The sequence below is a fragment of the Syngnathus acus genome, chromosome 22 (genome assembly GCF_901709675.1).
Source record: "Syngnathus acus chromosome 22, fSynAcu1.2, whole genome shotgun sequence".
Taxonomy (NCBI): domain Eukaryota; kingdom Metazoa; phylum Chordata; class Actinopteri; order Syngnathiformes; family Syngnathidae; genus Syngnathus; species Syngnathus acus.
This window is the reverse complement of record NC_051106.1, coordinates 1,688,668-1,708,749: the sequence shown is the minus strand read 5'-3', so window position 1 is coordinate 1,708,749 and position 20,082 is coordinate 1,688,668. Positions and strand designations below refer to the sequence as shown.

At 47.1% G+C, this 20,082-nt stretch overlaps 2 protein-coding genes across 5 annotated transcripts; one reads left to right on the top strand and one right to left on the bottom strand.

Annotated features, from left to right (window-relative positions):
- Window positions 1–229: 229 nt before the first annotated feature.
- Window positions 230–6,376, bottom strand: LOC119115952 (ensconsin-like). 4 transcript variants are annotated; one of them, XM_037240918.1, is made up of 14 exons: window positions 6,030–6,376; window positions 5,773–5,847; window positions 5,532–5,695; window positions 5,248–5,347; window positions 5,018–5,134; window positions 4,405–4,838; window positions 2,963–3,090; window positions 2,697–2,902; window positions 2,455–2,620; window positions 2,217–2,388; window positions 1,506–1,610; window positions 1,328–1,378; window positions 1,027–1,237; window positions 230–828 (listed from the first exon to the last, which is right to left on the bottom strand). In XM_037240918.1, exons 1-14 carry the CDS (start codon window positions 6,091–6,093, stop codon window positions 818–820), a joined length of 2,004 nt encoding a protein of 667 aa, XP_037096813.1. In that variant the 5' UTR covers window positions 6,094–6,376; the 3' UTR covers window positions 230–817. The 4 variants fall into 4 exon arrangements, with proteins under 4 accessions (XP_037096813.1, XP_037096814.1, XP_037096811.1 ...); XM_037240919.1 differs by having other exon boundaries at window positions 2,694–2,902; window positions 4,405–4,814; window positions 6,030–6,374; XM_037240916.1 differs by having other exon boundaries at window positions 2,694–2,902; window positions 6,030–6,373.
- Window positions 6,377–6,443: 67 nt separating this feature from the next.
- Window positions 6,444–20,075, top strand: LOC119115945 (otoferlin-like). The gene is made up of 43 exons (XM_037240891.1): window positions 6,444–6,897; window positions 8,033–8,084; window positions 8,513–8,579; window positions 8,693–8,819; window positions 9,025–9,079; window positions 9,143–9,274; window positions 9,439–9,501; window positions 9,579–9,663; window positions 9,789–9,948; window positions 10,014–10,200; window positions 10,320–10,506; window positions 10,574–10,797; window positions 11,068–11,176; window positions 11,298–11,475; window positions 11,556–11,676; window positions 11,753–11,853; window positions 11,937–12,027; window positions 12,142–12,258; window positions 12,326–12,478; window positions 12,557–12,746; window positions 12,836–12,960; window positions 13,096–13,230; window positions 14,202–14,363; window positions 14,565–14,684; window positions 14,803–14,964; window positions 15,220–15,382; window positions 15,609–15,682; window positions 15,791–15,817; window positions 15,898–16,029; window positions 16,109–16,181; window positions 16,697–16,785; window positions 16,868–17,005; window positions 17,082–17,207; window positions 17,332–17,459; window positions 17,526–17,696; window positions 17,829–17,989; window positions 18,054–18,196; window positions 18,272–18,360; window positions 18,433–18,531; window positions 18,623–18,864; window positions 18,987–19,165; window positions 19,352–19,452; window positions 19,606–20,075. Exons 3-43 carry the CDS (start codon window positions 8,534–8,536, stop codon window positions 19,784–19,786), a joined length of 5,346 nt encoding a protein of 1,781 aa, XP_037096786.1. The 5' UTR covers window positions 6,444–6,897; window positions 8,033–8,084; window positions 8,513–8,533; the 3' UTR covers window positions 19,787–20,075.
- The last annotated feature ends 7 nt before the right edge of the window (window positions 20,076–20,082 follow it).

Below are 20,082 nucleotides of genomic sequence, written 5' to 3'. Positions count from 1 at the left end.
AGTTTACAGACACAAGATAACGATACCAAAGCCTGCTGTTACGAGGCTGTCGAACGGGTAGTAATTTAACAATTGACTTTAGAAAGACATCATGTTTAAAAGTGTTGAGTATTCTGTTTGTACCGGTTTGGACGTTTTTACTCCCCATTTGTGACTATAATCGGTATTCCTGCTCTTGAAGGTTGGTAAAAGCTGTGGTAATGTACATAACAGACAATGTAGGCAGGTATCTCATTTAGTGAATTTAATACAATTTACATTCAACAAAGACATAGCCTTAAATGAATAGCATAACTTTTAGAGTTTATTTGAACCTATTTGCCAACAAATGACCAAAACGTAACATGTTGATTTGTTTCTTACGCTTTCATGTAACAATAATAAAAGACCATGGATTACTTTGATAGAGATTGCATATATTAATAATGTGAAGCAAAGCCACTTCTATTTGTGCAAAAATACATTATTCAACACTTTAAAAAAGCAAAGTCTTTGGGAACTACTTAAGGGTTCTTTAGCAGCTTGTAAATGTGTTTGCTCATACTACAGACGGGATTGTGTGTTATGGTGCGACCTGCACAAAAAGCGCTTCTACGGCAACAAATACCAAAGTGATTGTCACTACACCGGAGACGACAGTGTTCAAGACTGCTATGTGAAGTCTCAGGGAAAAAAGCCACGATTAATTGATTATCTTGCTGTGCGGAATTGATGCTTTAAGGACATTTTCCTTGAAATCAGACGGAGAAGAAGATGGCTGTTATCGCAGTCCTCACAATATGGTGCTGACATCCGTGCTTGTCTAAGAATGTGGAACTCAAATGACCTCTGAGAATAAACAGCAGGAAAATAAAATAAGAATCAGCAATGAATGAGGAAATTCATAATTAAGCATGCTCCCGCGTCAATTTGATGATCTAAAAGCAGTAACGTAGCAGAAAAAATCATGGCGGAACACATTTTGAACCCACGTACACACCAGCAAAGGCCATTCAAGACATTTTGGATCTGCTGACATGGTCTCACCTGCTCGTTGGTGTGTCTGGATGTCTTCCAGACCCGTGAGAGTCCGGAGAGACCTGCGCTCTTTGAAGGCCACCACAGGCACCATGTCATCATTGGCGTCTTTATCATCCATCAGCGTCTGTGAGGGCCTGGAACCCGCCGGGAGCTTGACGGCATCCTGCACAGGAGTCTCATTGTTCTCCTTGGGTAAGATGCTCACCGTTGCTGATTTCTGTCAGTACAAGGAAAAGTAAGCAGGCGGTTTGAGACAATGAACTGCAATGTGTGTGTGGGTCACAAGACCCAGCTGGCCAAGTCTCACCGTGTCAGGAGAAACTGTTCTTCTGGTTCTCCGCATGATCTCCTCCAGTCGCTGCAGGGGCCAAAGAGCTTTGAGTGTCATATGCTTGCATTTGGAAGAACATTCAAGCGAGATAGAATGCTCGTACGAGGAACAGACACTTCGGACTTTGTGTAGGTAGCAAAGTACAGGTAATCACCTTTTTCCGAACTTGGCGTTCTGCTTCCTCTTTCTGCGCGGCCAGCTCACGCTCCTTCTGCGCCTGGGCCGCTTTCTCCCGCTCTCGAGCTTGTTCCTCCTCCCTCTGCAGTTGACGCGGTGTGGGTTTAATCAGGTCAGAGTGAGTCATAAAAGTTAAATCTCAAATAACTTGGGAGTTTTAAGCAAGTCCCAAGTGACCGTTCAGCAAGGACAGTCGAGTGGCCACCAAATTTTATGCATGTGGAGTCAAGTCATGGCTTGTGTGAAGCAAGACCTGAGACGAGTTATCGTCACACATCATCAGCTTGTTGCACTCTGTATCTGGTCTGGCAATTTTACAGTTGTACAAACACATCCGTAATTACGTTGAAAGTTTTTTTTGGTCATATTTTCGATGGGATTACGATTCGTTATGGTATGGCTCAGTTTGAGAAGGAATGGCGCAACGAGTTTCTTGTAGTTTTACATCAGAAGAACTTGGGATTCAGGCTCATTTTGGAGCTTGGGTTCCACTTCTGATTTAAGTTTGGAGCCAAGTCAAGGTAAGAACCCAGGTTCAGGTTTGGGAGCTACACCAAGACTTACAATTGCCAAGACCTTGATTTCCGGGGTAGGGTTGGACCCCCAAAATAGGTTTGTTGATCTAGGGTCCGGTTTTAATAGTTGTGAAGCAATGTTCAGGGATGTCGGCTGTGCTCGAGGCACCCACCTGCTTGTGCAGAAGCGCCGCTTCATGCATGGCCTGAGCTCTCTCCTCCTCCTCGGCACGCCGATGCGCGTCTTCCTCACGTCTTTGCTTTTCCGCGATCAAGCGCTCAGTCTCAGCCTGCTGCCGGGCTCGCTCCTCAGCCTCGCGGCGCTCCAGCTCCTCACGACTGCGCCTGGACGCGGAGGCCAGGGGAAATGAATCAGATGAGACCGAGCTGTGGTTCCGGTTCAACACTTACCTTTCAACTTCGGCCGCTGCCAAGCTCTCCTGCTCCTCCAGCTCCCTGAGCAGCCGAGCCTCTCGCCTCTTCACGGCCAACGAGCGAGAGGCCTCTTCTGGGTCGGAAGTACCGTTCGAGCGCCTTAGCGGGGCTTCGGGTGGAGGGGAAAGCATCCTGGAAGGACCTGATGAAGAAAAACAACTTCTGTTGTCATCACCGCATCTCATTCAAGATCCAATTCCCTTGTTGGAACTTACTGCCATCTCCCGCAGTTCTGCTCTCAGCTTCCGACTCGTAGATCAGCGTCTCAGACGAGTCCTCTATTTTGTCTTCGGCGGAGACTCTGGCAGGCCTGGAGTTGCCAGGTGACAGGGCAGAGTTGCAAATTGGAACGTCCTCCTCGGGAACCGACTCGAGGTCCAGTTGAAGAGGGATTGAATGCCGCCGGCTTGATCTCCTGTGAGCCCTTCCGAGGGAGATTAAAAGATGTTTTGCTGTGTTGCGCCGTTACATCGTGTTCACCTACCGGTCTGGAGATGGCGACGATGCTGTTCTGCTTGTTTTAGTTGCACTATTGTGGTTTGGAGGCGAACGAGCTTTCGGACCCACATTTGGAGTCTTCTTATTAGCGTTGTGTGTCGTGGTTGCTTTGGGCTGAACCAAAAACAGTCATAAATGTTAAAAAGATATTCCTGCACATAAACCAACAGGACAACTAATCCCGTTAAGTCCTTGCGATGCTTAACAATCGTCCTCAATCTTGCCTTCAGTGTTCATCTAAAGCAGTGTTTCCCAACCTTTTTTCATTCACGGCACACCTTTTCATTGGAAAAAATCTCGAGGCACACCACCAACAAAAATCTGTTAAGTGTTACACCAGCTTCTATATTAAAATCAGTTATATTACAACAAAAGACGTAAAGTTCTATTCCTATATATGTATGGAGAGTCGACTAATTGAATAAAAATAAATACTAAATATTCTTTAAATTGTATTTCTTTTGTAAATAAAAGTGACAGTTTTTGAAAAAAGGTTTTAGACAGCATAAGGAATAAACTATTGAAAGTGATTGTGATCAAAATCCAAAAGAATCAAATGACTTTGTTTACTGTTTTTGACTAGCTCTATAAATATTGCGACATTAAGAACAAAGTCACTTTTAAAGACGCTCTGCTGTTCTGACAGCGGCTGAGTGGCTATCACAGTCGAGGTGTCTCGACTTGACTGTGTATTTTATGTTGGTGAAAAATGAACAATCCAGGTTCTCCCATTGAACTACCTGCTTTGATTTCCATCGGACCGAAAACGCACCACAGCCGTCATAGTGTCACTGTTAGTAAAAGCACACAGCAACACGCACATAAACTGAGTATGTGCCGATGCCACAACATGAAATCTCAAGATTCTCCGATTTGCCCCGCATGCACAATTAGCAAGTGGCTGACCAGGCCTTGTGCTAACTGACCAGTGGTTTGGCGATACTGTTTACAATGCGCTCCGTAATTAATGTTGGACAATTTCCCATGGCACAGCTGAACATCTCTCACGGCACACCAGTGTGCCGCGGCACAGTGGTTGGGAAACACTGATCTAAAGCATAGATGTCAAACTCAAGGCCCCGGGGCTAGATACGGCCCACCACATCATTTTATGTGGCCCGCCAAGACACATTTTGCATCAATTTTGAGTCATTACTAAAATTACAAATTGTCTTCACATTTAAAAGTGCAATTTTTATTACCATTTGTCTTTTTAAAATATTTGAACAGTTTTTACTAGTCTCTGATTTCAAAACTAGTTATTCATCAGTTTGTTTTGTAGACATTGACAATCATAAAGACCCTCTGAGGGAAACTATGACTACGATGCGGCCCGCGACAAAAATGAGTTTGACACCCCTGATCTATAGTCTGATCAGTCATCTGCTCTCTGAATGTGAACGTTTCTTGTTCATATCAAAATGTCACCTGTAAACCACTGGTGTTTCGTCTCTGGCTGTGGCTGGGACTCAGATGTGGTGGTGGTGGCCTCTGGGTCGGGGGTCTCAGGTTCTGGCTTTTCTGGATCACAGGTCTCTGGGTCTGGGGTTTCTGGTTTTGTAATCTTTGGACTTGGGGTTTCTGGATCGGCAGTTTCTGGTTCTGTAATCTTTGGACTTGGGGTTTCTGGATCTGTGGTTTCTGGTTCTGTAATCTCTGGCCTTGGGGCTTCTGAATCTGGGGCCTCTGAATCTGGAGTCTTTGATTTGGGGTTTTCTGAATCTGGGGTTTCTGGTCTTGGGCTCTCTGATTTGGGGGCCTCTTGAGTTGCGGCCTGTTGTCCTGGAGCTTCTGCGGGGTACGACTTGGGCTGCTACTGGTCGTGGAGTAAAATGAAACTGCACGGCGACAAATATGAACAACTGAGTTCATCGGCATGACCGTTGAGAATGTGCAGGGGTTGTTAGAAGGAAGCAGAGTGGACAGAATAGGAAGGCGTGAGGAAAGAGGGAGAAGAAAAGCATTAGTCATCAAAGAGCGCCGAAGAAGTTAGTCGAAAAACAAAATGTGGCAAGCCATTCCCACCATGCATGGTCAGTACCTTCTTCTGCCGACTGATCGACAGCGCTCTTGCTCCGGGCCAGATAAGAGCTTGTGGGGGTTAGCAGGCGACTCACCAGGTTCTTCTCCCATGTGCTGAGCACTATGTGACGTGGAGCTAATGTGTGGACGGAGCAGCGTGGAGTTTAAGATTAGACGTGCCAGGAAAAGTGAAGCCACGTCAGAACAGAAAGTTAAAAAACACACAGGCACGTTCGATTCCTCCGTTACCGTTTTTAGCGGGCTTCCTGCCTCTCACGTTTTGGCTGAAGTTTACTTGGGCTCTTTGGCTCTTTTCCTGGGTCCGGCGCACGGCGGATTCATTTCGCTCCTTATATTTGGAAAAAGACGGTCACCTACATAAACCGTGAGCTGGATGTGCAATATTATTGTCAAAAATCCCCCGCCACATCGCGACCAACATGAGCATGTATATATGACGTAGCGAGTTTGCATGACTTGATGACTTAAGACTCAGTTAGCCCAAGCCATGACTTGACGTTTTGCAAACTCACTTTCTCCTCCTTGAGACGCTGCTGTCGCTTCTCCTCCACGGCAGCACGCCTCATGTCTTCCTTGAGTTTTTGCTCCTGCAGCTTCTTCTGGCGCTCCTGCAGTTGCTGCTCATAGTGGAGCTTGGCCCGCCGCTCCCGCTCAAACCTGCTGTGCACCCGCGAGGCTGTAGAAACGGCGTCACTCGTTTTCTCGTCCCAGTCCGTCACATATTTTGACTGTTACGAGTAGGAAGCCACGTACCGAGTAACCTCTGCTGCTCTTCTCTCCTTTCCCGGGCCGCTTTAAGCCTCTCGTCCACATTTGTGCCACTCGCCACTGCAACGATAGACGCGAGGACGTTTCTTTTCAGTTACTGCCTTGTTGTCATCACGCAGTCTGGCTTTCGTGATGGAACGCATCGGTTTGGACGCTATCCAGTTTTATTGTTTTTTTCCAGGTGCAAAATAACGATGGTGTGATATCATCGTGTGGAGTCATGCACGGTTGTTTGGACTCACCTTCACGCGCGGTCCTCCTCACCGGACCCTGCCAGGCAGAAGCGATGCTTTTCAGCGCGGGCATGCTGGCTCTGGAGCCTTGCGTAACGACCGACTCCGGCTCCGCACTCCTCTTCTTCTTCGCCGCCTCCTTCGCTCGTTCCTCCTCCTTTCAATTTCTATTTGAAGAAGCCTGGGGGTCCAACGCTACCCCACTGCGTCAGCTGCTCGGCCATCGGCGAACCGAACAGAGCTCCTCTTCTTCCACTTACGCTACTGTACGGCGGCTATAAAAAGGCCTTCCTCCTCCCTGGCGTGCTGCTCCGCTTTACTTTCGCTCGGCAAGGACGAGGGAGGGGCGGGGATGGGGGGCTGAAGCCAGTGTCACTTTAATAACTCATAAAGGCGGAAGTGGCCACAGGGATGCAGCCTTTCCCCCGTCTGCATCGTCATGGGCATAACCATGACAACAGAGATTGGATGACGTCAACTGCTCAGCTGATGAGGCAGAGATGCCATTGTTGTTTTTTTTAACCATTCATTTACCATTTTTACTCATCCTCTGTTTCGAGAACTTTTTTATTTTATAATGCATGTTTAACTCGGATGAAAAGCAGGTGACACCCTGGACTGGTCGCCAATAATAATTCTTAATCATGCCATTTTAATTCAAGTTATGGACTTATAAAATGTTTTGTTGAAATACCTGACATGTCATTTATTTATTTTTAGGGTCGTGACTGGCGGGTGCGATGGAGCCAGTCCTCCCTCAGATCAGCTGCACCTGCCCGACCTGGATGGCACTTTTGAAATGTGTCACGAGGACACCTGACACCGTGGCCGTCATGCAAAATCGGCGGAGCGCAAATAAGCAAGCTGCGGACTTGAAGTAAGACCGCACACTTGCCTCCGTGACCCAACCATGTGTGGTTAAAAAGGAAAAAGAAAAAAACTTAAAAATAGTGATGAGGAGTAACAAAATATTCCATCATTGTATTTAAGTCATTTTCATTATCGCAGTTTTAAGCGCACGGCCGCTTTTGTCGACAGCAGCCGTCACCGTTGAGCAAAGTAATTAAGAGCGACAGAGTGGACAAAGCATCGCAAGCTAGCAGCGTCCATGTGTGCTCAAACAACAACTATTCAATATGATCATCTCAATGTTCGGAAGAACCCAAATGAGAGATGTGCGATGATCTACCCAGTGGGATAATGACAGTCATCATAATTGTCTTTTTGTGTGTCACTGAGTGATTGAGTGACGGCGAGTGTAACGTGTGAATAATTGAGCGCTGTTTCATCGGACACCGGCAACTTAAGACTTAGCGCGTATGTGTAATTGATGAGACGATGACATGGAGCAGGCCGCCTTCAAGACGGCAACTCTGTCACCAATTTTTCTTTTTATACCTTCATCTGACATATCCACCATTTTTTGGGTGTGTACAATGTTCCATTTTTTTTAGCATTTTTGGAATGTGACACCACAGATTCAATTCAATATCTCACCAAATCACCTTTTTAAAGCACAGTCAAATCCCCCAAACTTGAGAGTAGCCAAAAGTGACGGTTCTGTTCCAAAAATGAATAGAAATGTGAATATTTACTCTGCAAATCACTTTGAGATTCAGGTTTGCGCCTAAATGTTCTACTTGTGCCCCTACAGTTTGAGGTCTAGGGCTACTGTGCCTAGTTCAAAAAAATAAAAAGCTTGCATCTCTTGATGTATGTATGATGATGTTATACTTGCGTCGATAACATTCATTTTTTAATCAGCACTTTTATCTGGTCGAGTGGCCTTTTGTGTGTGAGGCGTGTGCGGCGTGCGCTGATTGGTCACTGGCCATCTCCAAGTTATAGTTACAAGTGTCGTGTTCGGCTGGCGCTCATGCACAATTCATCTGGCACGGATCACATCTCTCCGAGACCGCTCGTCAAGCTCATTCGTATCGCGCGTTTTGTTGCGTCCAAAATGTTCTTGTAGACTTTTTAAAAAAAAAAATCTTTTTTTTACTTCATTTCAGGGGAACGTTAAAGTCTCAGGACGGTGCAGACGACGCATCACGGGAGTAACTGGTATGTATCATTCATACATTTGAATTATGACACAAGTAGCGAGGCGGTCGAATTGTTGTATTTCAAAGTTAGCTTACATTCAACTCACTCAGCGAGTTAAATGGTCTGCAATACAGTTTTGTGCATTAACAGTTTTGGGGCATTGTCTTTTTTGTTCACAATGCATGTGAAATGTATCCTCTGTAATGATCACGCCAACACCTTTGAATAATTCAAAGACCTTTTCATGGCCGAAGCAGGGCGCGGCAACCCTACATTTATAAAGAACAACTTTCCAAACTGAGACTTTGGCTTGCGAGCCGCAGTAATAGTATTTGAATTGAGATTCGAACACAAACGGTAAAGCAATACATGTCGACAGGCAATACGACAAGACTCGTTTTCTTACACTTTGAGAATCACAACATGAACATTTCTGTCAAAACCAGGTCAAGTGAAGAGTTTCAATCATGAAGCGCAGTAAGCACCGTGGACACAAGCAGGACAAGAATGGAGGTATGGACCAATGAGAAGCAAAAACACAGCTGCTAGGAGGGTTAAGAGCGGCCATTTTTTCTTTTTTGCATATTAGCAGTTGGACCGAGCTCCATGTTGTTGTTTTCGTTTAGATGAGCCGGCAATCCTGGAAACACAGAACCTGGACCGCCAGGCCACATTCATGGGAGGACACTTTGACCCGGACACTGTCTCGCTGGCCTCAGTCACCGCCGTCACTACCAATGTGTCCAACAAGAGGTTTGTACATGTTTAACCACAATATATTAAGATAATGTTTAGAAGGTATAAGTCAGCTCTCTATTGACCAAAAGCCAAAAAATGTCCACAAACACGCTGAAAGGTTACTAAAATTGAACAAGTTCCAAAGGTTAGCTGCGAAACCCAAGTAAACGTACATCGAACTGCATGTGTTGCTGTGTTGACCGAGCTCTATGATACACAGGTCCAAACCTGACATCAAGATGGAGCCCAGTAGCGGACGGCCTGTGGATTACCAAGTAAAACTCAAGATAACACACAAGTTGGATTATATCGCCTTAAAAAAATACATTTGATTGCAGGTGAGCGTGACTGTGATCGAGGCCCGGCAGCTGGTGGGGCTCAACATGGACCCCATGGTGTGCGTGGAGATCGGGGAGGAGAAGAAGTACACATCCATGAAGGAGTCCACCAACTGTCCCTACTACAACGAGGCCAGTTGAGATGATAAAACACACACGCACACACACACGTGTATATATATGAGAAATTTTAATAAAAGAATATTTTACAGTACTATGAGTACATAGATAAATGTGTTTTGTCACAAGATCAATACAACTTTCATGATGGTAACATTTGGATTTTCATTTTGCAGTATTTTGTTTTTGACTTCCACGTCCCTCCGGATGTGATGTTTGACAAAATTCTCAAGTTGTCCGTAAGTGCACGTTGTGCTTCCTCATTTTTTTGTTAGTCTAAAAGTGTCAAATGTTTGAAGTATTTCTTCTTCAACAGGTCATCCACTCCAAAAACCTCCTGCGAAGCGGAACGCTGGTGGGGACTTTTAAAATGGACGTCGGCACCATTTACTCCCAACCAGGTGATTTGGTGAAGGCTAAATTATTTGATATTTCTTTTATCGCAGACATTTTTGTTGACCTGATTAATTATCCTCAGATGCCACAAGATTGTAATCATTTTTGTTTTCCTCTTTCCTCGTCGTAGACCACCAGTTTAACCGCAAGTGGGCCCTGCTGTCCGACCCGGACGACATCACGGCCGGTTGCAAGGGTTACGTCAAGTGCGACGTGGCCGTGGTGGCCAAGGGGGACACCATCAAGACCCCCCACAAGTCTAGCGAGTCGGACGAAGACGACATTGAGGGGTAAGGTCATCTAATCAACTCGATGCCCCGTTTCGGCTGACGATGTTTTTTTTTCCTCCGCCCAGCAACCTGCTGATCCCGGATGGGGTCCCGGCGGAGCGCCAGTGGGCCCGCTACTACCTGAAGGTGTACAGGGCCGAGGGGCTGCCCAGGATGAACACCAGCATCATGGCCAACGTTAAGAAGGCCTTCATCGGGGAGAATAAAGACCTGGTGGACCCCTACGTGCAAGTGCAGTTTGCCGGGCAGAAGGTACCAAGTTCGCTCCTCTAGAATGCAATCAAAATCCAGTTCCTTGACAACACTCGAATGACAGGATGTCATCTTGCACCAGGCAGCCAGACACATTTTCATTTCAAGTGTGTTTCCAGGGTAAGACGTCGGTTCAGAAGAGCTGCTATGAGCCCATCTGGAACGAGCAGATTGTGTTCACCGAGATGTTCCCGCCGCTGTGCAAGCGCATGAAGATCCAAATCCGAGACTCGGACAAAGTGAACGACGTGGCCATGGGGACGCATTTCCTGGATTTGAGGAAGATCTCCAACGACGGAGACAAAGGTGAGCGCCGCCGGATGTGCACAACTCCAACTTCTCACCAGCAAGCGCTTTATTGACCTCCTTCCAGGCTTCCTCCCCACGCTGGGCCCCGCCTGGGTCAACATGTACGGCTCCACGCGCACCTACACACTGATGGACGAGTACCAGGAGCTGAATGAGGGTCTGGGCGAGGGCGTGTCCTTCAGGGCGCGCCTGCTCATCAGCCTGTCGGTGGAGATCCTGGACCCCTCCTCACCTGACACCTCCAGCTCCACAGATGTGCAGCTGGAGGGCATCCCCAACATCTCAGAGGTGCTACCTTGACTTACAAGTTTCCTAACTTACACATTTGTGGAGTTTTTTTTTTGTTTGGCATAGCAATAATTTTATTTTATTCAACGGGGCGAGCAGTCCAACACTTACAAGGAGCTACTATAGGCCCAGATGCTCACACGACCATGAACAGACTCTAGCTCCTGATTTAGGCCATGCCCAACCTGGACCTTTCCAAATTGTCCTATTCTGAAGATTACGCCTTCATCATGGACACACGACGGTTTACATTGTTTGTTTGTTTGGCAGAACGCGACCGGGAAGATTGAGGAATTCTTCCTCTTTGGCTCCTTCCTGGAGGCCACCATGATTGACAGGAAGATTGGCGACAAGCCCATCAACTTTGAGGTCACCATAGGTATCAGACGACCTCATTTCAGTCCATTTTATTTATTGCAATTCTGTTCGAGTGAATTCTATCGACCGATATTTTTAAAAATCTTTCTTTAATTCATTTTTATGCCACTGCCGCTCCTCAGGTTACTATGGCGATGAGCTGGATGGCGCCAACCAGTCCAAATCGCAAGGGAAGAAGAAAGCTGACGGCGAGGAGGAGACGGAACTCATACGGGATTCCAGTGAGGACGAGCTGGACGACGACGGCGATGTGGCCTCTGTGGCGACCACTCCGCCCATGAAACCCGTCGTCACTGACCGGTCGGCAGCAGCTAACCGTCTGATTTCGAACCTTCTGAACCCCCGCCCTGAACCTCCGTGTTGGATTTGCCGCCTTGCAGCAACTACTTTCACCTGCCGTACTTTGAGCGCAAGCCGTGCATCTACATCAAGAGTTGGTGGCAGGACCAGCGGCGGCGGCTGTACAACGCCAACATCATCGACAACATCGCCGACAAACTGGCAAGCGGCGCTCTTCGCCACGCTCGACCACAAGACACGCTTTGACACAACGCCGTTTTTTTCGGTTTTCGCACAGGAGGAAGGTCTGAACGATGTGCAAGAGATCATCAAGACGGAGAAGGCCTACCCCGAGCGGAGGCTGAGGGGCGTCCTAGAGGACCTGGGCCAGAGATGCAGGTCCAGACACCCGCAGAATGAGCCAATCCAAGCACCAAAAGTCACCATGAGAAAAATTTCAATGAAGACTTTTGTCCATTCAGTCAGTTTCTGGTGCTGGCAAATACGGACCAGAACCTGACGGGCAAGACCAAACTGGACAGGGAGCGGCTGAAGCTGTGCATGGCCGAAGTGGTACTGGACTTTTATTCTCTTTGCTTTGGTTTGATCAAATGACGTCATTTCAATCCGATTGAACGTAAATGTGACTCCAATCTGGATTTTGAGTGTCAACGTTTGCCTTGGTAGGAGGCCGTGGGCCAGCAGGCCAAAGCCATGCGCTCTCAGGTGAAGAAGAGCACGGTGCGGGAGAAGGTCAAACTGACTCAGCACTTCCTCCAGAAGCTCCGATTCCTGGCCGACGAAGTAAGATGTAACACTTTTTATTCCCCAAATTTGCGTGCACACGGCAAATGATGTTTGCGTCCGGCAGCCTCAACACAGCGTCCCCGACGTCTTCATTTGGATGATCAGCAACGGGAAGCGCATCGCGTACGCTCGCGTCGCCTCCAAGGACATTTTGTACTCAGGCATGGACGAGGAGCGAGGCAAGGACTGCGGCAAAATCAAAACCATCTTCTTGCGGGTGCGCTTCACACATGCATTGGCTTTTAAAAATGTAGTATTATGAATATAATGACTTTATATGTTCTCCTCTTTCAAGATCCCGGGGAAGCGAGGTTTCGGCCCGGCGGGCTGGACGGTGCAGTCGAAGATTGAGATTTACTTGTGGCTGGGCCTGAACCGCCAACGTAAAGACTACCTGTGCGGACTTCCCAACGGATTCGAGGAGAATCGGCTCTCCAAAGGGCCCGGCATGCCCCTCTCGCCGCCCATCAGCCTCACATACATGAGTAAGAAAAAAAACATCATTTGCTTTTTGCTTTAACTAAAAATGTCTGAAGGTGGAGGTTACACAGATCAAGCTTGTGTGTGTGTGTAGTGAAGCAAATCTTCCAGCTGAGGGTGCACATGTACCAAGCACGCAGCCTCTTCGCTGCCGACAGTACCGGACTGTCGGATCCATTTGCGCGCGTTTTCTTCTCCACCCAAAGCCAAGTCACCGAGGTGAGCGCCACACTGACAGCAACATTTCTGAGATGATCATTTCCATTTTTCATTGAAAAGAAAATTCTACTTCAAAGACAAAAAAGATTCAATGTGTTGGACTTGAAAATGCAAACAAAAGTTTGGACGCGACAGGTGCTGCCGGAGACGCTGTGCCCGACGTGGGATCAGCTGCTGCTTTTCGAGAACGTGGAGTTGTTTGGCGAGGCCGGCGAGCTACGAGACGACCCTCCCATCATCGTCATCGAGCTCTACGATCAAGACACGGTGGTGAGACAAAGCGAATATTATTCTGACCAGATGCGCACGTACACCTAATCAAGTCACATTTTAGGTGGCGATGACGTAATGTTCCGTTCCTTTTGTACATCCATCACATTTGCATTTTGCTGATTGCTGCTTTTTACATTTGCCAACGCGATTGTTTCGGACGACGCTTTTGGATAAGTAGAGTGTGAGATGTCTGGATGTCGTGACACTGAATTTAAATGTGTAGTTAGAACCCAAAAAAAAAGGCATGCAAGAGGAACAAGAAGCACATCAAGTGACAAAACGGTCCCTGACCAACTTGTGCCTGTTGCATTCCTTTGTGCAGATTTTGTGCTCTTGTTTTTTTTTTCTTGACTTATAACCACTAACTGCAAGAGAGAAGTCTTCCGACACACTTTTAGGCGTGACCACGTGTCGGCATCAGTCTGTTTTGCAGTTCACTGGTTATTTTGTAACCTACTATTTTGTCCTTCATGTATTTTTAATTGCATTGTTATGAAGAGTCCGCCTGGAAACATGCGCATCCCGAGCCATGTTTCATCAATACCTCGGGATGGCATTTTAATCTTAGCTTTCTAGGCTCCGCCCACATGGAATGTCATCGACTTAAATGTAAACGTGATTCCAATTTGGCAGCAATCGCACAAAACCCCGCTGAGGAGGTGAGCCGTAAAGGAATGCATCTTGAGGGATTTTTTTGTGGGTCTGCTAATTTAGGATGCAAAGTGAATCTGGCTTTGGGGGCTGATTTTATTTTTTTGAATGAAAATAATTTTTGGTGTGCATTGCAGAACTAATGGTGAGCCCATCTTTCCAGTTTTGTTTTCCCACCTGGGACAACTGGGTCAAGCCCTCTACAAGTAGTTCACCTTTGAAGATGAAAATGACCAAGAGGATTCCTTCCTACGTCTTTTTGGGCGTGGCTACTTGATTATTATTATTATTGACGTCTTTCACTGGCTCCCCCCCAGGGTAAGGCCGACTTCATGGGCAGAACCTTCGCCAAGCCAGTGGTGAAGATGGCCGAGGAGCACTACGAACCTCCGCGTTTCCCCCCTCAACTGGAGTACTACCAGATTTACAGAGGGAACGGCATGGCTGGAGAGATGCTGGCCGCCTTTGAGCTGCTGCAGGTGACAGAAACTTTCAAAATGTCCCCCCCAAAAATGATTGGAAGGCTACGTTGTTTTCCTTCTATATTTTAAATCCATTTTTGGGAACCAATTTCGGGCAAAGCAGAAATGAAATGTAGGCTTGTTATCTTCTTATTGGTTTAAAAAACAAATCCATATTTTTAACTAGTTTTTTAAAAGTGTATTATTCTTTTTTGTCAGATTGGCCCGAATGGAAAAGCTGACCTCCCGCCCATCGACGGTCCCGCGGACATGGACCGCGGTCCACTGTTTCCCGTTCCGATAGGAATCCGACCTGTTCTCAGCAGGTACCGAATTGAGGTATGTTACACATTTGTGGTGTTTTGTCCCTTCATTGTAGGAAAGTAGTAATTAGTGTTCGGGAAGGACTTAATGTTGAAAGGATCCATCAAATGATCCATTCCCTGTGCTCCTCCAGGTCTTATTCTGGGGTCTGAGGGACCTAAAGAGGGTCAACCTGGCTCAGGTGGACCGGCCCCGCGTGGACGTGGAATGCGCTGGGAAGGGCGTTCAGTCGGCCCTTATTCCCAACTACAAGAAGAACCCCAACTTCAGCACGCTCGTCAAGTGTTTTGAAGTCGTACGTTCTTGCCCTGAAATGTCCAAAATGTCCCAAAACTTGCAAAGTCATAAGTTGGGGGGGCCGGTTTGTAGATCGGTAACTGAAAAAAGACTTTTGCAATATCACGACGAGAGTAATAAATTTGTGTGAAAAAAAATCTTGAAAGGTAAAGCGAAGGAATATAATAAAGTCACAATTTTTTATAAAACTCGCAACTTTCAAAGCGCATTTATGTTCATAAGCATAATCCTGATCAAGTTTTGCGTCTGTCAGGATTTGCCGGAGAACGAGCTGCTTCACCCGCCTCTCAACATCCGCGTGGTAGACTGCAGGGCTTTCGGCCGCTACACCCTGGTGGGCTCCAATGCCGTCACCAGCCTCAGAAAGTTCATCTACAGGCCCTCTGACAAGCAGGCCAACAACTGGTCCGCCGCAGGTACAATTGGAGCCAGCCAGCCCGCAGGAACATGAATACATGCGATTGCTCCTGTTCCTGCTCAAGTAACACTTGTCGCTAGACAGATATTTCATACTGCTCTGTCGTAAAGAGCGATTAATTATTTGTACCTTTGCCGGTCATGCCCACTTGGCTGTCTGCTGCAACCATGCAGAAACAGGGGCAACCCATGTTTTGTCATTTGCAGTGAAATGTTGTCTTTCAGAGGAAATCATCGTGGTCAACATGGAACCTGAGGGCAATTTTAAGAAAGTGGACACGGTGGTCAAATTAGATTCGGTAACTTTTCACTCTTGTTCTGTTCAAGTCTTAAATGAAGTCGAAAACAAAGTCATACATCAAGCTCCAAGCCAAAGTTGTAATTATATCTCGTCTTGTTCCATGTAGTGCTCAGAGGCCGTGGTGAAGGTTGAGGTGAGTCAAGTGCCGCCATTACGTTGCGTTACTATCATGAACATAAAAAGTGTTCAATGAATGCATTTGCCGCACAAAAGGACGACGACAAGGATGCAAAAGGGAGGAAGAAGAAGAGGAAGAAGGGCGACGAGTTGGAAGACGACGGCCTGGATGAGAGCATGCTGGATTGGTGGTCCAAATATTTTGCCTCCATCGAGACCCTGACAGAGGTGCTGTCTTATTTCATATTTAGGATTTGTCTTAGAGTAGTGCCGTTGAAGGCCTACAACCAATCTTTGTTCTTCTTAGGCGCTAAAGGGTCAAGAGGGGGCGCTGTCGGATTCAGAAGACAAAGAAGATGTGGACCTTGCAGATGGTGGAGGTACCAAACATAAACAAATTCATAAATGCCTTTAAAAGAGCAAAGTCGGAAATTCTACTTGGAAATTCATAATTGTTCAAAAAGATGCAACAGTTATGAGAAAAAAAAGTTAAATTAACGCAAAAAACAAAGCTGTCAATTTTCTGGACTAAAACAGGGATTTTCAACTGGTTTTGTCCATGGGACCACCACGAGAAGCATCTCGGGGACCATTGCTTTGGTGGAATATTATTTTATTTTGTAGGCTATTTATTTGCTATTTATTTGCATCTGTATGTCTATTTTGGGAATCTCAGATACATTTGATATAATTTGGACGAGTGAATGATCGATAAAATTAGTTGGAAAATAAATCAAGTCTACATAATGAATACATTTTAGTTTTAAGAATGTTACAATTATTATCCATTACCAACTTCGCGGACCTCCTGCAATACTCTCATGGACCAGTAGAGGGCCGCGGACCACCGGTTGATAATCCCTGGACTAAAACATGGCTAACTCTCCTGTAAAAGGCAACAGGAGGGGCAAAGGGAAGAAGGACAAGAAGAAGGCCACTGTCGAACCGGCCGAGAAGAAAAAGCCAAAGCTGGATGAGCTCAAAGTAGGCAGCGTCATTGAACGCACCGCCGTCTGATTACATTTATTTATTTTTTCTTTAAAAAAAAAAATTCTTGACGCACAAGGTGTACCCTAAAGAGCTGGAGAGTGAGTTTGACAACTTTGAGGACTGGCTACACAGTTTCAACCTCTTCAGGGGGAAAGGCGGCGACGATGACGACCAGAACGGCTCAGATGAAGACAGGATTGTTGGCAAATTCAAAGTGAGCTCAATTGGAAAAAAAAAAACACTTCCCGCTTTTTCCTAATCTTGAAATTTACATTTCCATCTCACAAAAGGGTTCGCTGTGCATGTACAAAGTGTCGGACGAGCTGCCCAGAGACTTTGACTCCAACATGGGCATGTTCCAGAATATTCCGCACAATGATCCCATCAACGTCCTGGTGCGGGTTTACGTCATCAGGGTAAATCAGCATCCCAATCATGATCATAATTAGGTTCCAATCTTGCTTGTGCGAGTTTGACCTCCTTCCTTCCGATGGACGGCTGCTTAAGAGATAAAGAAATAAAATAGCTCTGTGGCGGCAGGCGACCGATCTTCACCCGGCGGACATCAACGGCAAAGCCGATCCGTACATCGTCATCAAACTGGGGAAGAACGAAGTGAAGGATAAGGAGAACTACATCTCCAAGCAGCTCAATCCACTTTTTGGAAAGTAAGGACAAAATCTGCGCCACTTTGAAAGCAGCATTCTCACGCCGCCCGTCCTTCCGTCCCGCAGGTCCTTCGACATCGAGGCCACGTTCCCCATGGACTCCACCCTCACCGTGTCCATCTACGACTGGGACCTGGTGGGCACCGACGACCTGATCGGCGAGACCAAGCTGGACCTGGAGAACCGCTTCTACAGCAAGCACAGGGCCACCTGCGGCATCACTGCCAGCTACGCCACGTAAGCAACTGGCGCCGTTTGACCTTATGCCAGCCTGGATTCACTATTTTGAGGGACAGTGCAGAGCCCAAAATACTAAAACTCAGTCTAGGCTGCCCCTGCGTACACACTTTGCGCGTTTCTGCTCCGTAGGCATGGTTACAACATCTGGAGGGACCCCATGAAGCCCACGCAGATCCTGGCCAAGCTATGCAAGGACGGCAAACTGGACGGGCCTCACTACGGGCCCGGCGGGCGGGTCAAAGTGGAGAACCGCGTCTTCATGGCGCCCACCGAGCTCGAGGATGAAAACGGTAACGCTTCTACTTATCGTCACGCTGGTTTCCAAATGCTGAAGAAAAACGACATTGCGGTCAGGCCTGAAGAAGCAGACCAACGAGCACCTGGCGCTGACCGTGCTCAATCACTGGGAGGAGATCCCGCGAGTGGGCTGCAAACTGGTGCCAGAGCATGTGGAGAACAGGCCGCTCCTGCACCCGGACAAACCGGGAATCGAACAAGTAGGCGGCCAGTCACTTCGCATCTTCATCGGCTTTTGCTGGTCGGTGACTTTGGCGGTCACTTTTCATCCTCAGGGCAGAATTGAGATGTGGGTGGACATGTTCCCCAAGGACATGACGGCACCTGGTCCTGCCCTGGACATCGCACCCAGGAAACCAAAAAAGTACATTTAAGATCTTTCTTTTGCTCAACGCATTTCGTGGCACCCAGTGAAGCAGTTTTGATTCCTCTTCAGGTTTGAACTGAGGGTTATCATTTGGAACACGGACGAAGTGGTCTTGGAGGACGATGACATCTTCACTGGAGAGAAGTCCAGCGATATTTTCGTCAGAGGGTAAAACAACCAGCTTTGGAGTTTTAGCTCCAAATGGACCACCTTGGTTGTTTTTTTAGGATTAATTTCTCCTCTTTCTTTCCCGGTGCAGCTGGCTCAAGGGCCAGCAGGAGGACAAGCAGGACACAGACGTCCACTACCACTCCATCACCGGTGAGGGCAACTTCAACTGGCGGTTCATCTACCCCTTCGACTACCTGATGGCCGAGGAGAAGATCGTCATCTCCAAGAAGGAGTCCATGTTCGCCTGGGACGAAACCGAGTACAAAATCCCGGCCCGCCTCAACCTGCAAGTGTGGGATGCCGACCACTTCTCTGCCGACGACTTCCTAGGTAACCTCTGAACCGTCTTCGTCGAGATAGGCAGATCAGATAGATGTTAACTTCCATCACGGCCGATAGCCACGCGAAGCTTTCTCTTTCGTCAAGCCCACAACACGTTAACATGCTAACAGGTGCGATCGAGCTGGACCTGAACCGCTTCCCACGCGGCGCAAAATCGGCCAAGCAGTGCACCATCGATATGGTGACCAACGAGGCCGAAATGCCCACCGTGTCCATCTTCAAGCAGAAGAGGATCAAAGGATGGTGGCCTTTTGTGGCCCGCAACGAGGACGACGAGTTTGAACTCACGGTAGGCGTACATCTTCTCCTGCTCACGTACTTCATCAATAACAGTTTTCAGTTTTTCTCTGGTGAGTCTGTTTAGTGAGTCCTCAGCTTTTCTTTTTGGTCTGCAAACTTCACTGGATCGTCTAAGTCGGTTAGTTTGATCGTTGCAATTTTTATAACTGAGCCATGTTTTTGCGTGTCGTTCCAGGGCAAAGTGGAAGCAGAGCTTCACCTTCTGACCGGCGAAGAGGCAGAGAAATGCCCGGCCGGCGAAGGACGCAATGAGCCTGAACCTCTGGAGAAACCCAAGTATGAAGGAACTTCTGTTTTCTGCACAATGGATTAGCAATTTAGCGCTCCATCACCTTAACCTCTAGAATTTATTGATCATACGTACGATGCCATTATTACCTTGTCTTCGATAAATTGGTTCTAACCGCCTGTATACGTGTGTGCCCCCAGCCGTCCAGACATTGCCCTCCTGTGGTTCCTGATCCCCCTAAAGGCAGCCAAGCACCTAGTGTGCGACCAGTACCGCTGGCTCACCATCAAGATCGTCTGTGCTCTGCTGGTTCTGGCCATCTTGGCGCTCTTCCTCTACAACATGCCTGGTTACATGGTGAAGAAAATGTTAGGAGCTTGACTTCATCATTATAACAATTATGGTTGGGGGGTTTTTGGAATGTTTTTCTCTGGAAAAAAATGGCATGCCATTTGTGACATGTTTAGTTGTAGACATTTTGACGAGACTTCAATTGATGTGAAATGTGGTGTTCTGTCATGTTTTGCACCTTTCAAGTGTTTGGCTTTGGTCCACAATTTATATTTTGTCGCTTAAACAGTTTTTCTCATGTTGTTTGTATGGGGCAGGAAAAAGCCGGGCTGTGCATTGTATGATATTTGAAATTTGTGAATAAATAACCTAAAAGATACTTTAAG

Excerpts from the sequence above, each read along its gene's own strand:
- LOC119115952 (XM_037240916.1), bottom strand. The coding sequence starts at position 6,093 with ATGCCCGCGCTGAAAAGCATCGCTTCTGCCTGGCAGGGTCCGGTGAGG. Across the intron at positions 5,348-5,531 it reads AGCGTCTCAAGGAGGAGAAA|GAGCGAAATGAATCCGCCGT; the intron begins GTGAGTTTGCAA and ends TCCAAATATAAG. Across the intron at positions 1,611-2,216 it reads CGGCGCTTCTGCACAAGCAG|AGGGAGGAGGAACAAGCTCG; the intron begins GTGGGTGCCTCG and ends CGTCAACTGCAG.
- LOC119115945 (XM_037240891.1), top strand. The coding sequence starts at position 8,534 with ATGAAGCGCAGTAAGCACCGTGGACACAAGCAGGACAAGAATGGAG. Across the intron at positions 9,664-9,788 it reads CACCATTTACTCCCAACCAG|ACCACCAGTTTAACCGCAAG; the intron begins GTGATTTGGTGA and ends TCCTCGTCGTAG. Across the intron at positions 19,166-19,351 it reads ACGACGAGTTTGAACTCACG|GGCAAAGTGGAAGCAGAGCT; the intron begins GTAGGCGTACAT and ends GTGTCGTTCCAG.